Consider the following 12,648-nt stretch of genomic DNA (forward strand, 5'->3'; position numbering starts at 1 on the left):
CGCCTGCCTATTCCTGGCAATTGCTGTTCTAAGCTCATTCTGAGCACACACTAGATGATAAAAGTATAGTGTCACAGTGCTCACTGGGGTGTGAGGGCAGGGAAACATGTTTATCAGACAGACTGGTATGATTTTTTTTATCCTTGATAACAGTTATTGTCAAAATTTTTGTGGAAAAAAAACCAACCAACAGCCAGAACATTTACAGAAGCAGGTGATATCACTGCTGCTAAAACCAGCGTACTGAGACCTCTCCCATTACACATTTCTGTTTAAATGTGACAAAATAGCAAACAACAAGCCCATTTTAATTTTAAACAATTTGCTGCATCACCAAGGATACAGCCAAAATGGTCCTTTTGCTGATGAGTGAGTTGCCTTATTGTTACTCCATGTGGACAACTCAGAGCCAATGTTCAGAAATAAAGATGTCCAAAAACTCTAATTTTCTCAAGGGATGTGGGCTTAGTTGCAGAGGTACTCAAGATTGAAATTAAACTTCACAGGAGGTCAGTCCCTTCTGAATGCCATACTCTCTACACCTAGGCACAATTCTTCTCCTTTTTGTGATTCAGGTGTAGCCATACTTTTCCCCGAATCCCATTTGCAGAGATTTTGGATGGATAGCTGCTGTTTGTCCAATTTCCTCTATTGAAGATTCTTTTTGCTCTGACCGTAGTGCACTTGAAGTCTACAATTTTGAGAAACAGCCAAATTTAGGCTAAGGTGCTTTATAATAGCAACACCTTTGGTGCTCAAGCAGGACACTGAATTTTTCATTCTTACATACCCTGTTAATCTTTTTTTTTTAAATAATTTGAAAAGAAGATGAGAAATAGGAGGGTTAAAAGAAAGAGACTTTTCAAAAGAGAATACTTTTACATACCAACATGTTGCAACAATGGTTTTCAGTAGTGTCAGCCTCAAAGGAGTTTGTGAAAGATGGTGGAAAGAAAAAAATTATATGAAAGTGTTAAAGGCATCTGTGTGTACATTGTGGAATGTGAGGAGCTCGTGCAAAGGAAAAATGTTGAGAATAAGCATATTAAGAAATGAAAAAAAGGTTACACAAAGTGACATCTAGCATTTCCTATGGTACATCTCTGCATCTGTTTCTGAGCCAACAGTTTAAAAATAAATGCGGTGTCTATTTTTTAAATGCTTTTAAGTAGACCTAAATATAGACCTTATAGCTAACCTTCATCACCCATTATTTTAAATGTTGGCCTCTGTACATTTTTTTTTTTTTTTTACCTTAGTGTATGGGCACACATTTATTTCAAAGAAGCTGTTATCCATTGAGATCTAGCCATTTGCAGGAAATTTTTTGCTGCATGCTCATGCACTGCCAGAATGTGTTTTCCTGTATGTCAGGCACATGTAGAAGTTTTTTATAATGACTGCTAAAGGTGCATCAATTAACACAGGTGACTAGATGAAGTAATCAGCATGCATTAATTTCCTTCTGGCCCTCTGTATGCATATCCCCAGTGAATCCAAGCAGCCTGCTCTGACATTGGTATGTTTAAATTCCACTACCTGAAACTGGGTTCTGTTTCATGCTCCCACAAGTCCAAATCTTCCCCTATATATAAGAGGTTACTGCAGTCAGAAGCAGAAGAAACTATGAAGCTTACAACTTGACATTTTTTTTTTTTCCATGGCCAGGCTACAAGTATCTAAGAGTGAGCAGTCAGAGTTGATGTGTTTAGAGAAACCAATGCATGATCCTTGCTGGACAGATCCAGAAATTTCATTCCATAACTTTCATTTAAAAAAAAGAATTGGGCTCAAGACATGCATTTCATGCCCCTTTGGCACCCCCACTGGCTGCAGAGCATGGGCCAGGTGGGCAGGGGGTGACTCCTCTGGTTCTAAGTTGCTGAAGAAAAATTGTTATCAGGAGGAAAATATCACGCTGTCTATCATGTTTGTAATAATTCTGAACACAGTAGTGCTGCCTCAAATGCTGGCCTATTGCATCTCTAGTTCAAGTAAAGAGCAGTCACTAGGAAAACTCAAGAAATCTGGGTGTCAGGCTTTTTATTTGACTCGGCTCTGCATTTTTCTTATTGCTTGGTGTACATACGCGGTGTCAGTTTGGACATGACACGGCAATAAAGCATGAGAACTACATTTTGAATATTGCTATCTCTATTTCCATTAAAAAATGTGACATCGTGCCGCTGTTTGATTTTTAAAAATGGAAGTTTGGTGCACAAAAATATGTTTCAGTGAGGGAGTACAGAGACCAGAAAAGCAAGGAAATTCTGAGTGTGCACTGAAGGGCCTTCCTAGCTTCAGCCTTTCAGTGCAGGCTCTCGCTGTTCCACCCGCTTCCGTTTTCCATTGCTTGCGGGAATAAACACTCCAGGGAAAGGCAGTGGAAAGGAAACTTTATAAAAAGCAAGACGAATTCACAGCAGCAACAAATAGCTCAAATGCTTGCATGTTTTCATTTAACAATCTTTAATTAGCAAAGGAACAGTCTTTGCAGGAAGACTTGCAAAACAGCCTTTTTTTTAATTTGATGATGGGGTTTTGCAGAGCTTTTTTTCTTGCTGTCTTTGTAAGGCAGGCAGAAGAGATCACTGAGCATAAGAGTTGTTGGGTTAGGTTTGCTTACCGTGTGCCATGTCAAGATCTTGAAATGAAGAGAGATTGTGGTAGAGGTCGAAATCTGACTTGCTGGAGTAGAGTCTGTGTCCAGAAGAGCAGAAGTCCTCAGCTGCCCTTGATTTTCTTTCAGCTTCTCGTTCTCTGTGCCTTCAAGTGTTCTGGCCCACTTTAGTTGCTGGGCACACACGTTAAATCTGTTTCCAGCCTTCGTTGCCATGACTGTGCTGTTTTTCTTAGTCTACCATGGCTATGAGGTGTTGAGATGCATCAATTTATGTGTCTTGGACATTGCATCAAACTTCTACTTATGTACTGGTGGAGATTCCCTCATCAGGCAGGAACAAAAAAACTGTTGAAGACCCCAAAGCCCATCACTTTCACATCACACTTAAGGACTAGTTCTCCAATTCTATCATAGGGCCACATTTAAAGAAAATGATTTTTTGTACCAACAAAGAGTCTAAAGAATCTTCTTCCATACTGCTGTTTTAGCATGAAACCATTACAGCCCTACACTTTTGCAGGTCATTCTTACCTCCTTCAGGCTGTGCACTGCGGTGCCTCTGCCTTTCTGAGAAAACCAGCAGCTCTGGTGCACCACAGGAGCAAGCAGTGTGGGACATTTAATTTCTACATGTAGCCCTTTCCTGGGAGTTCCATTTAAATCAGTCAAGACCAGATTTCTCATCTGGAATAAGGACTGACAAACCTGTGGACACGAGGCCAACTGGTTTGTAACCTTCAATCTTTTCTGTTATTTGAGCCCTTAGAGTCCCTTCTCTCTCCTTGCAGCCTTTTCACTAGAAAAGCAAATGGGAAGTTCATAGGTCTCGGAGCTGCTTTCTCATTGGCTTTGGGTCAAACAGAATGCAAAAGAAGCAAGGGCTGAAAAATAAAAGGAATAAATGAAACCATGAATGCATGGGAAACAAATTAACTGGATATGGTTTACGTTCTGAAATATTTCCATAATGCTTCTATGTAGTGTGTGTTTATTTTTCTTTGAATAATAATGTTAAAATGTGTCTAATTCAATTATTCTCTGCCTTCACTGAATGAGTTTTTCTCAGTGAAGAGTTCTCCTACACTACCCCAAGCTACGAATTCCATATGATATTTGAACAGGTCCTTTTAATTGCTGATATTAAGTGTCGATCATTCTGCTGTAAGTTGGCAGCGTGGCCAGAGAAAGAAATTCCTCTCTCAGATACATCAGACAGTCATTCAATTAACAACCAAAGCTTTGTTGACACAGTAGGAATTCATTATGTGAAATATTAAAAAAAGGCCTCCACTGACTAGTTTAAAAAAAAAAAAAGAGGGAGTGTTGAATTATCTACATGTAGATATTAAAATTATCCATGCAGAATTTGAAATCATAGTTACAATGCAAATGTTTTTCTCAAAGGTATAAGAAGTGTTTCTGTTGAAAAATAAGTTGGATTTTGAAAAGATGAATATAATGTACGCATCCTTATTTCCATAGACGTTGTGTGTTTTCTTGATTAAAAGCCTTAGATGTTAGGAGTTATGGCTTTAGACTTGCTGCGTAAAGAGCTTCGTGGCTTATTCTGTTAGAGTCTAATTTGAGAGAAAGTTCTTCCTCAAGGGTTTAAGAAGTAATTCATAAAATGGTAAGAATAATAAATATTGTGCCTTAACTCATACTCTAGGATAGATAGACAGATTTTGTACACCTGGGTGTAATTTTAGCTAATTCACACAAGAGACAGGCTGAAAGTTTATTGTTTGGAGGGAGAAAAATGGCTTAAATCTTGTATTTGCAAAAATGATTATATTAGCTTAAATGAAAATGCTACCCTATTAATGGCTTCAATAAGCTTTGCATTTGGAAAAGTATTTTAATAAAAAGTTACTTGAAGTTTACTGCAACTTAAAATATGTAAGTGAGGGAGAAGTACTTACTTTGATTTATATGTCTTTTGGAGGTGTAATTATTGGCTTTTTACTCACCTATGTAAAACAATGTACTTTTGTAAATGGATTTCTGGCCACTTTACTCCTTTTTTTTTTTTATTCCACATAAAAAGTAAGCACTGTCAATCAAAGAATTTTAAGGTTTATTTCCTCTTTAGAAATGATTGATAGCCTTTTAGATTTACAAGTTGACAAGTTAAAGGGTTCTATTGGTATAATTATGTACTAAATTCACAGTCTTTCAATTTAAATGTCCTTTTAAAACCGCGAGATTATCATACTTGTATTTTGAAAAGTGGGCCAGTCAGTTTGGGTTGGTATACAAATTGCTTCCATTAGCCTTGGGACCTATTTGAATTTAATACACCTTTTTAAAGTTAGTAGTACTTTCAATAGTACTTTTAAAATTTAGGGTAATGGGAATGCATTTTAAGTACAGTATGTGTTAGCTTGTTTTTAATGTATGGATGTCAAGAACACAAATAGAGAATTTGTATTCCTTATTGATTCTTTTTTCTAATCAAGGGAAAAAATGTTCTTTGAATTAGAGCCCTAGGAAGCCAGCCTTGCACTCAGCGGGGACACAGGTAAAACCTTGCATGAACCTGCTGCCTCACTGAGAGCTGCAGTGCCTGGAGATCAGAATGTAGTTTTTTCCCTTTGGAGAAAATGACGTAGGAATTGGTGTGACCTCAGTGCAGAATTTGGGGTTAAATATTTAAACAAGAATCTTTCCCTGAGATATGACTAATTACGTTTGACTTGGGATAAGGAATGGAGGGTTGATGCCATGCAATCTTCTGTTCAGACAGCTCAGGATTTCTTTTTAAAATTTATTATTTTTAAAATCTAAGATTGAAAGGGTTGAACAGTTAGAGACTAGTGAGTGATCTTTGACAACTGCTGTTTCAGACTCCTGCAAACTGCAGCCTTCCAAACACGCACCTTCTCCCAAAGTACACCAAGCTGAAGCATGAAACAGAAAGTATTCAGTGCCTCTCAGAGGATGCTTGATGCCTTGTGAGGTTGGACCATAAAATTAACATTTTTTTTTTGGTCATTTAGTTCAGAAAATACTCACAGGAAATACTCTGTGGATTTCAAATGTGTTGAATGTGTGGGAAGATATGAGAAAATGACTGCTGTCTCCAGGGGGATTTCAGAACTGGCCTCCATTTATAATATTGCAAAATTTAGTAACTACTTTCCCAAAGGATGTAAGGGGAAAGTGGCCATAAACTAGGCTGCATTAAGGAAGAAACACATATGACAGAACCATGCAAAAATCTTCTAGCATTCATAGGACGCTTTGAAAGTAATGCCTCCTATTTCTTTCCATGGAAGAACACAATAACACTATTTGATAACGCAAATTCTCAGCTACAGAACACTGTTTTTCAACACAGTCATCTCTGTTAGCTATTCATTTTCCCTGGGACTGAGCAAGAGGCTGCATGCTGCACTCACAACAACCTACACCAGCAGAGGTAATCACAGTCACTTTGCCACTGCTGTACCGCAGCACCTACTGCCTCACTGCGCTCACCTCCACCATTTGGTCTCCATAAACATCCAGCAAGCGTTGGTGAATGTCGGTAGGTGCAATTTTTTTTTCTGCATGGTGGAGACTTCAGTGACGCACCTTTGCTTCTTGCACACTTCCATGTCAGGTGGCATTGTGTCAGTCTGTCCCTCTGCTGCCATTTCTCACAGGGCAACAAAGTAATAGTAGGAAGGTTCAGCCTTACTGCCACGCCACCAACATCCGCTTCCCACCTTGTGGGCCAACATCATAAAACAGGAGCTTTTGGAGCAGCACTCATATGTAAATCAGAGCTAGCCAGCTATCTGAAGAAGGAAAATCTCACAATCAGGGGAAAAGCTTCATTCTCACAACTTCCATATGAGGGCTTTAATACAAAAGCAAAAAAAGCAGATTTAATCGGGAATACCTACATTCAAGGAAATGCATTAAAAAAATGAGAGAACTAAAGAAATATCTTTGGGGCAATATAACTTCTGACAAAGCTCAGAAATTAACATCCTTAAAGATTTCTAGTCTGGTGTCTCCATAATGCCATAAGAGTCATTTCAGTATATGCTCAAAATATTTTCTTGTGTTAGAGAAATGCTGAGTTTCTGCTTTACTGTGTGCGTGCAAAAGTCTCACCCTTTACCCACTACCACTACCCACATAGAAATATGGTTTGAAAATAAAAATAAAAATGAAACAATTTCTTTGGAAGCTGCACTGTTTTGTGAGATTGTTTATGAAACACGACTTAATTGAGAACAAGTCAGGGACGGGATATTACTTCTGTGACAACAGTATGGTCTGCTAACACTTTTTCATGTTAAGAATATGAAAAAAAATGGGCTTTTCTCTTAAAATGTGGGCATTTGGACAAATTGTGTCACGCTAGACTGATGGAGCTGTGTAACTTACTGTGGAAAAAGCTGCATTGAGCCATGTAAGAGTGCTTACTACAAGTGAGGCTGGGAGATGCACTTTGATGCTAAGTCTTTTTTCGTGAATCAGATGGCATCATTCAAGTTCCATAAAGAAGTTCATAAAAAAACATGGTATAAGGTGCAAGATGTACTCATAATTTCATAGGCAGAACTTGTGCAAAAAATATATTTTTTTTACAATAAATTAAGACCAAATATGACCCCAAATGATCCAAAAATGAAATGATCCCTCCCTGCCCCCCCAAAAAAATCTCTTTCTCCCTACAAAAAAAAAAAAAAAAAAAAAAACCACCTAAAATTTGAAAATATCATAGTGGGTAAAAGAACTCATATTTTTTCAGTGAACTAAAAAAGATTTGCTAACAAATTGCTGTGGAAAGTTTCATTGTCTTTGTTGGCGTGGGAGGGTCATGATGCACTGTAGTTCAGAAATGCTTGAAAATTTTTGACTCTTGTTCTCGTTCCCAAAGCACTCAGGAAATTTTAAGCATGTGTTGAAGTCTCACTAACATCTGAGTTTTAAAGTGATCATATGACTGGAAATATAGCTAGAAGGTCATTCAATGCAGTCTCCTGTAATTACAGGCAATCATACAAAAAACATAATATGCTCGAATTTGCTTTGCTGAAAGCAAATGAGTTTAAGTACGGGCTTACAGATAAGCATGTGCTTAAAGGCTTGGCACAATCACAGCTGTGATTAAAGCAGGCAAGCTTTCTCCTGAAGATTCAAGTGCTTTACCTCCACTCTCTCTCTCTCCTCAAGTTTACCTCTGTTTTACTGGACAAGGGCTGGGGAAAAATGAACTAAAACCACAGATGAATTTTTAAAAATCATTAGATCTTTCAGAACAGTTAAGTGCTGACTGGGGCCTGAGCTGGGCTACTGAATACAGTAGGAGATATGTCTTTACTTCATTTCGATGGGTGAAAAATAAAGCCTCTGTCATGACAAATGTCTGTAGTTCACAACAGAATTGTATATGATCATTGCACGTGGATCATATAAAATATGTAATAGAGTCTGAAAGAAGAGAAGGCTCCCTTAGAGTTACTTCTCTTGTCTTCCCATTACAAAGGACCTTTTTCGTAACAGGAGAATATGAAAAAATAAATAACATGAAAAATGGGGTGCAAAACATTTATCAATTTAGTTTCATCCTGACTTTCAGAAATAATAATTGCTTTCTATTTGGTAGATGTGTATACAGCATCCCAGATTTTGTAGAGACCTTGTCATAGGCACTCGAGGGGAAGGTTTGCATTGCTGGTTTGACTGAAGTCTCAAAGCCAACCTCACCCTCGACTTTGTAATCAGTGCTGATTTCAGTAAGAGGAAATTTTGCTGTGGTCCTTGCTTGGTCTGACAGTGCAGTGCTGTTTGTAGCAGTGCAGTAGAGCCTGTTTGCTATGCATTTGTCACATCGCTGCATTGTTTGTTGTTGTTTCAGCTCTGAACGAACCCACCATTGACTATGGTTTCCAAAGGTTACAGAAGGTTATCCCCCGGCACCCCGGTGACCCCGAACGCTTGCCAAAGGTCAGCATCAAGTTTATTATTTTATTAAATATGGCAAAACTGTTTACTGCATGTTTTTGTTTGAAGGTAACGCCTTTTGAATTTTATGCAAGACTCTCTGTATACGTAACGCTTCGAGTTCGGTACTCAGCACAATTAAGCTGAAGGAGAGGCATGACCAATGAAGCCCAGTCAAGCAGTTCTTATATCAAACTTTATGAGACTTCTGTGACTCTCTGAGTCACCGCTGACTCAAACGGCTCCTGTCTTTCTTAAAATCAAATCCTACTTTGTCTTCTGAATTACCTTATAAAGAACACATTTTTGACTGGTATTTTGGAACCTGAGCAGCTTATTCATAGCAGAATGATGCTTCTTGGTTTTGGGATCGCAATAGTGCCATTATAATTTTGAGTTCACCACTGATAATAGCAAGTAATATGGGTCTTTAGTGAATATGCGTCTAGTGCTGCTGCACCAAATGTTGTTTTAAGATAATAATAGTAGCGTACTGATTCATTTTAGGATCTCTGAAATAATTAGAGCAGTGTGTCGTGAAGTGATTTGGTGTTCATCCACATTAAAATATGTGGGAGATGTTTTATTGATTTCTTTCACGTAAAAGCTGGGGAATAAGTTTACACGGCTTCCAGTTCTTCTGCCTTATACTGTGACATGCTGTCTAGGTCTGTGCCCACATCTGTTCTTGCTACTTGTACTTTCACGTCATTTTACTCTGGTGGAATATTGTGGATTTGCTTGAGAAAGAATGGGGGTATTTGAAAAAGCACTGATCTTTGCTGCAGGTCCAGAGATACTGAGCTATCGTTGTATGTGACACTGTGGGCTGCCATCATGCAGTGTCTGCTCTGCCATGATGGCTGTTGATGAGTTAGTGTTTTGGCAGGCAAATGGCTGGGTGTGCGTGCTGGAAGAGCGCTGCCATCAAGTTATGAAAAGGAAGATGTGAATTTGCAGACCTGGGACACAGAGCAGTGCTTTAGCTGAGAACTCAGGCCAGATTCATCAAAGAATGCAAGTTCAGTGTAGCCTTTGTAACCGAGTTAATCTCCTGACTTTTTATTCTGTAGCTTCCTAAGCTGTATGCAGGCTTTCATTGTCAGTTTTTGTGGACTTAAATTAGTTGATGTTTCTGAAGTGTTGCTGAGGTAAGAAAAGACTATGAACACTACAAATTACTTTATTTCTTGATAGAAATTAAATTCAGTATGTGATTTTTATTTTACTTTTTTTGCAGGAACGTTAAGTCTTTTATCTTTGTTTAGGAAGGCTGTAGGCTGTGGTTTTGAGGTTGATGATGTGTTGTCCTTCCCTCTTATGACCAGAGAAACATGCTGCCCCGGAGAGTTACATTCTACATTGGCTCTGTTCATCCTCTACAAGCTGTCCCTTTCTCTGACTTTTGGACAGATTTGCAGTAGGACTTACTAACACAGCTTTCATAGGTCATCACATTTCCCTCCAGAGATGCAGTCCTTTCCAAATAAAGAGAACGTCCTTCTGGAGGTGATCTTTCAGGTGTATAATGCCTCTGCCACCAAAAAGACACACGGAGAGTAATCGTTCCTTAGAAAATTAGCGACTGGCCTTCATTATGCCCCAGATATCTGCAAGACCAAAATAAATGCTTCAAATTTTCCCTGAATCCAATATTCCAATTGATGAGTGGATGCTTGCAGCTTTTGTTTCTAAGTGAAGAAATTCAAGTAAAATAAGACTGAACAATGCCAGGTTGGGTTATGCGCCTGAGTGCTAATGCATCACAGATTTTTGCAGTTATTGAGCTGCCTTTCAGATGCCCACAGTATTGAGGGGGTCTCAATAATGTGGTTGTTGGTTTTTTTTTTTTTTTGGCTGGTTGATTTGGGCTTTTTTTTTTCCTTGGTATGTGAAGGCAGCCATGAGGCTGTGCATCCTTCTTTTTCCCATTTAGAATAAGACTGTTCCCACAGTAATAACCATGCATTTCTGCTATGTAGAGCCATAAGGCATAAAAACATGCAGTAGAAAGCTTCATCTGTCTCCATATCGTGACTCCAACATTTAGCAGATATTTTTGGATACGATATGAGGAAGAGGGTTAACACTGAGTCATCTCTCCCCTCATATGCCCTCTTGGCTTAATGTTTTTGTTCTAAATACATTTTCAGGACAGATTTTCAAGTCTTTAAAGAGAGGTTGTATTTATACAGGTAGAAGTGCAACTGATGGCCTAAAAGAAAATGTTACTACTTAAAGAACTGAACAAACTTAGGGAATAAAGTAATATCTACATGCAAGGTTAGAGGGATGAAGAGGACTTTTTTTTTTTGTCTTTGGGTAATTTCTCGTGTGCAGGCTTGACAGTTGGACCTCAAGTGCAAGACTCATTAATATGCCATGCACAGAGGCTGAATGCAGCAGGGGTTAGGGCACATGTTGACTTCAGCATTTGAGGCACTGCTGGTTCAATTCCCAGCATTGCTTGCTGGCTCCAGAATCATAATCAAGGACACAGCGAATCTGTGCTGGGTGAGCACTGCGCAGTGTTCTTCTCCATGTCATTAAACCAAGAAGGGCTTTGGCAGAATTCCACTATGGACAATTCTCAGTGGCTACTTAGAAGAGTTGGAAGCCATATGGCTTCCACAGTGGAACCATGGTCGGGGAGGGCAAACGTGAGAGAGGCAGAGATAAAATAAGAGAGGCAGAGATTAAATATCATTTCCCCCGTTTTCCCTTTTGCCCTGCCAGTGCATCATCGCTTTCTGTTTCTCAAAAACCTTCTACTTTATTTGTTAAATAGATAAAACACATTTCTATAATTGCTCTTTGGTTTTGTGGCCCTTATCCCATTGAAACATTACTGATGAATTAGAGTGATTTTAAAATAGAAATAATTACACTGCTTTGGCTCAAGAGAGTATGCAGTCCTTCCCATGGACCAACAAAAGGATTCTGCTGTGTGAATAATCCCAAAGTTAAGAAGAGCTGGTGAGGCCAGTAAGTGCATGTAAGTACATGCTTTGCTTCAGAGCTTGGAAGTTAGCAGTCACATTTGTGTCAACAGGCACATTTCTAAATCCTCTGAGGCTATTTTAGAAGTTTGTTCTCCACAGGTTTTCCATTATTTTCATAACTGCTCAGTGACTGTGCTTGGGATGAACTTTTTTGAAACGTTCCAGGTATCTGCTGGAGGTAGGCAAAGAAGAGAACCAGATTTTGAATTTTTATTTTTCTTTCCCTGTGCTTCAGTGGCCAAATTCTTGCGGAGAATGTCCTCCTGTAGTCATGAGAAAGGTGAAAAGTAGAGGTGTATTCAAACTAGAAATGCAGTATATTTTGTGAAGAAAAAGTGGTGGGAGCTGATGTTGGCAGCTGTGTTCTGGTGTTAAGTATAGGCTGGAGTCCTGTTCTTTGTGTAAAGAGCAGATCAGGAAAAGCCACCACTTCAGGCTTGTCACTAGCAGATGTGCCTGCTTGTACACACACAAAGGCACAAACACGTGCACCATCAGGAGAGTCAGGCAGTACAGAGGTGGTGGAATTAGCACGCAAAGCTTGGAGTGAGATGAAGTACCAGGAGTGTGCTGGGTTGTACAGTCTTTCCTTTATAATACAGGCAGGAAGCAGATCAGATCAAACAAGTGATCTCTTGGGAGAACTGAAAAGAAATACCATGATACTAATGTTAAGAAATGGTATCGTTGTCCTGAAGGATTGGTCTGCAGAAAGTCTGCCTGTGAAGCTGAGGAGTAAGGTGCATTTTCCTTGACTCCTGCTTTTGTGTATGCGCACACAAATGCACCAGTGTTGTTGGTTCTTGTTTGTAAATGCGGTGGGAATCACTAAGGGTTCTGATCACAACAACATGTTAAATCTATTTACGTTCATTTATATAACCATCCTACAACCCTTAAAATAAATCCCTGGCAGATACTCTGATATTCTACAACTTTGTTAGAACTCTGCAGCTACAGTTGTAAAACAGTTTCAACTGTGAGCTAGATTTGAAACACATCCATCCTAGATGATTTAATATCAATGATTCCTCTTTATATGCAATTTCCTAGAATTTATTTGCCATTTCACCACTCTCA

General features: G+C 38.9%; 1 protein-coding gene across 9 annotated transcripts in view; it reads left to right on the plus strand.

Annotated features, from left to right (window-relative positions):
* EBF1 (EBF transcription factor 1) overlaps window positions 1–12,648 on the plus strand; it is a 264,071-nt gene that overhangs the window by 224,068 nt on the left and 27,355 nt on the right. For all 9 annotated transcript variants that reach the window (XM_090150701.1, XM_031598195.2, XM_031598196.2 and 6 more), the window contains exon 11: window positions 8,481–8,569. In XM_090150701.1, the coding sequence (XP_090006827.1) occupies window positions 8,481–8,569 (89 nt within the window). The remainder of the gene's footprint in view (window positions 1–8,480; window positions 8,570–12,648) is intronic.

Source organism: Phasianus colchicus, chromosome 15, assembly GCF_987193195.1.
Source record: "Phasianus colchicus chromosome 15, bPhaCol1.hap1.1, whole genome shotgun sequence".
Classification (NCBI taxonomy): domain Eukaryota; kingdom Metazoa; phylum Chordata; class Aves; order Galliformes; family Phasianidae; genus Phasianus; species Phasianus colchicus.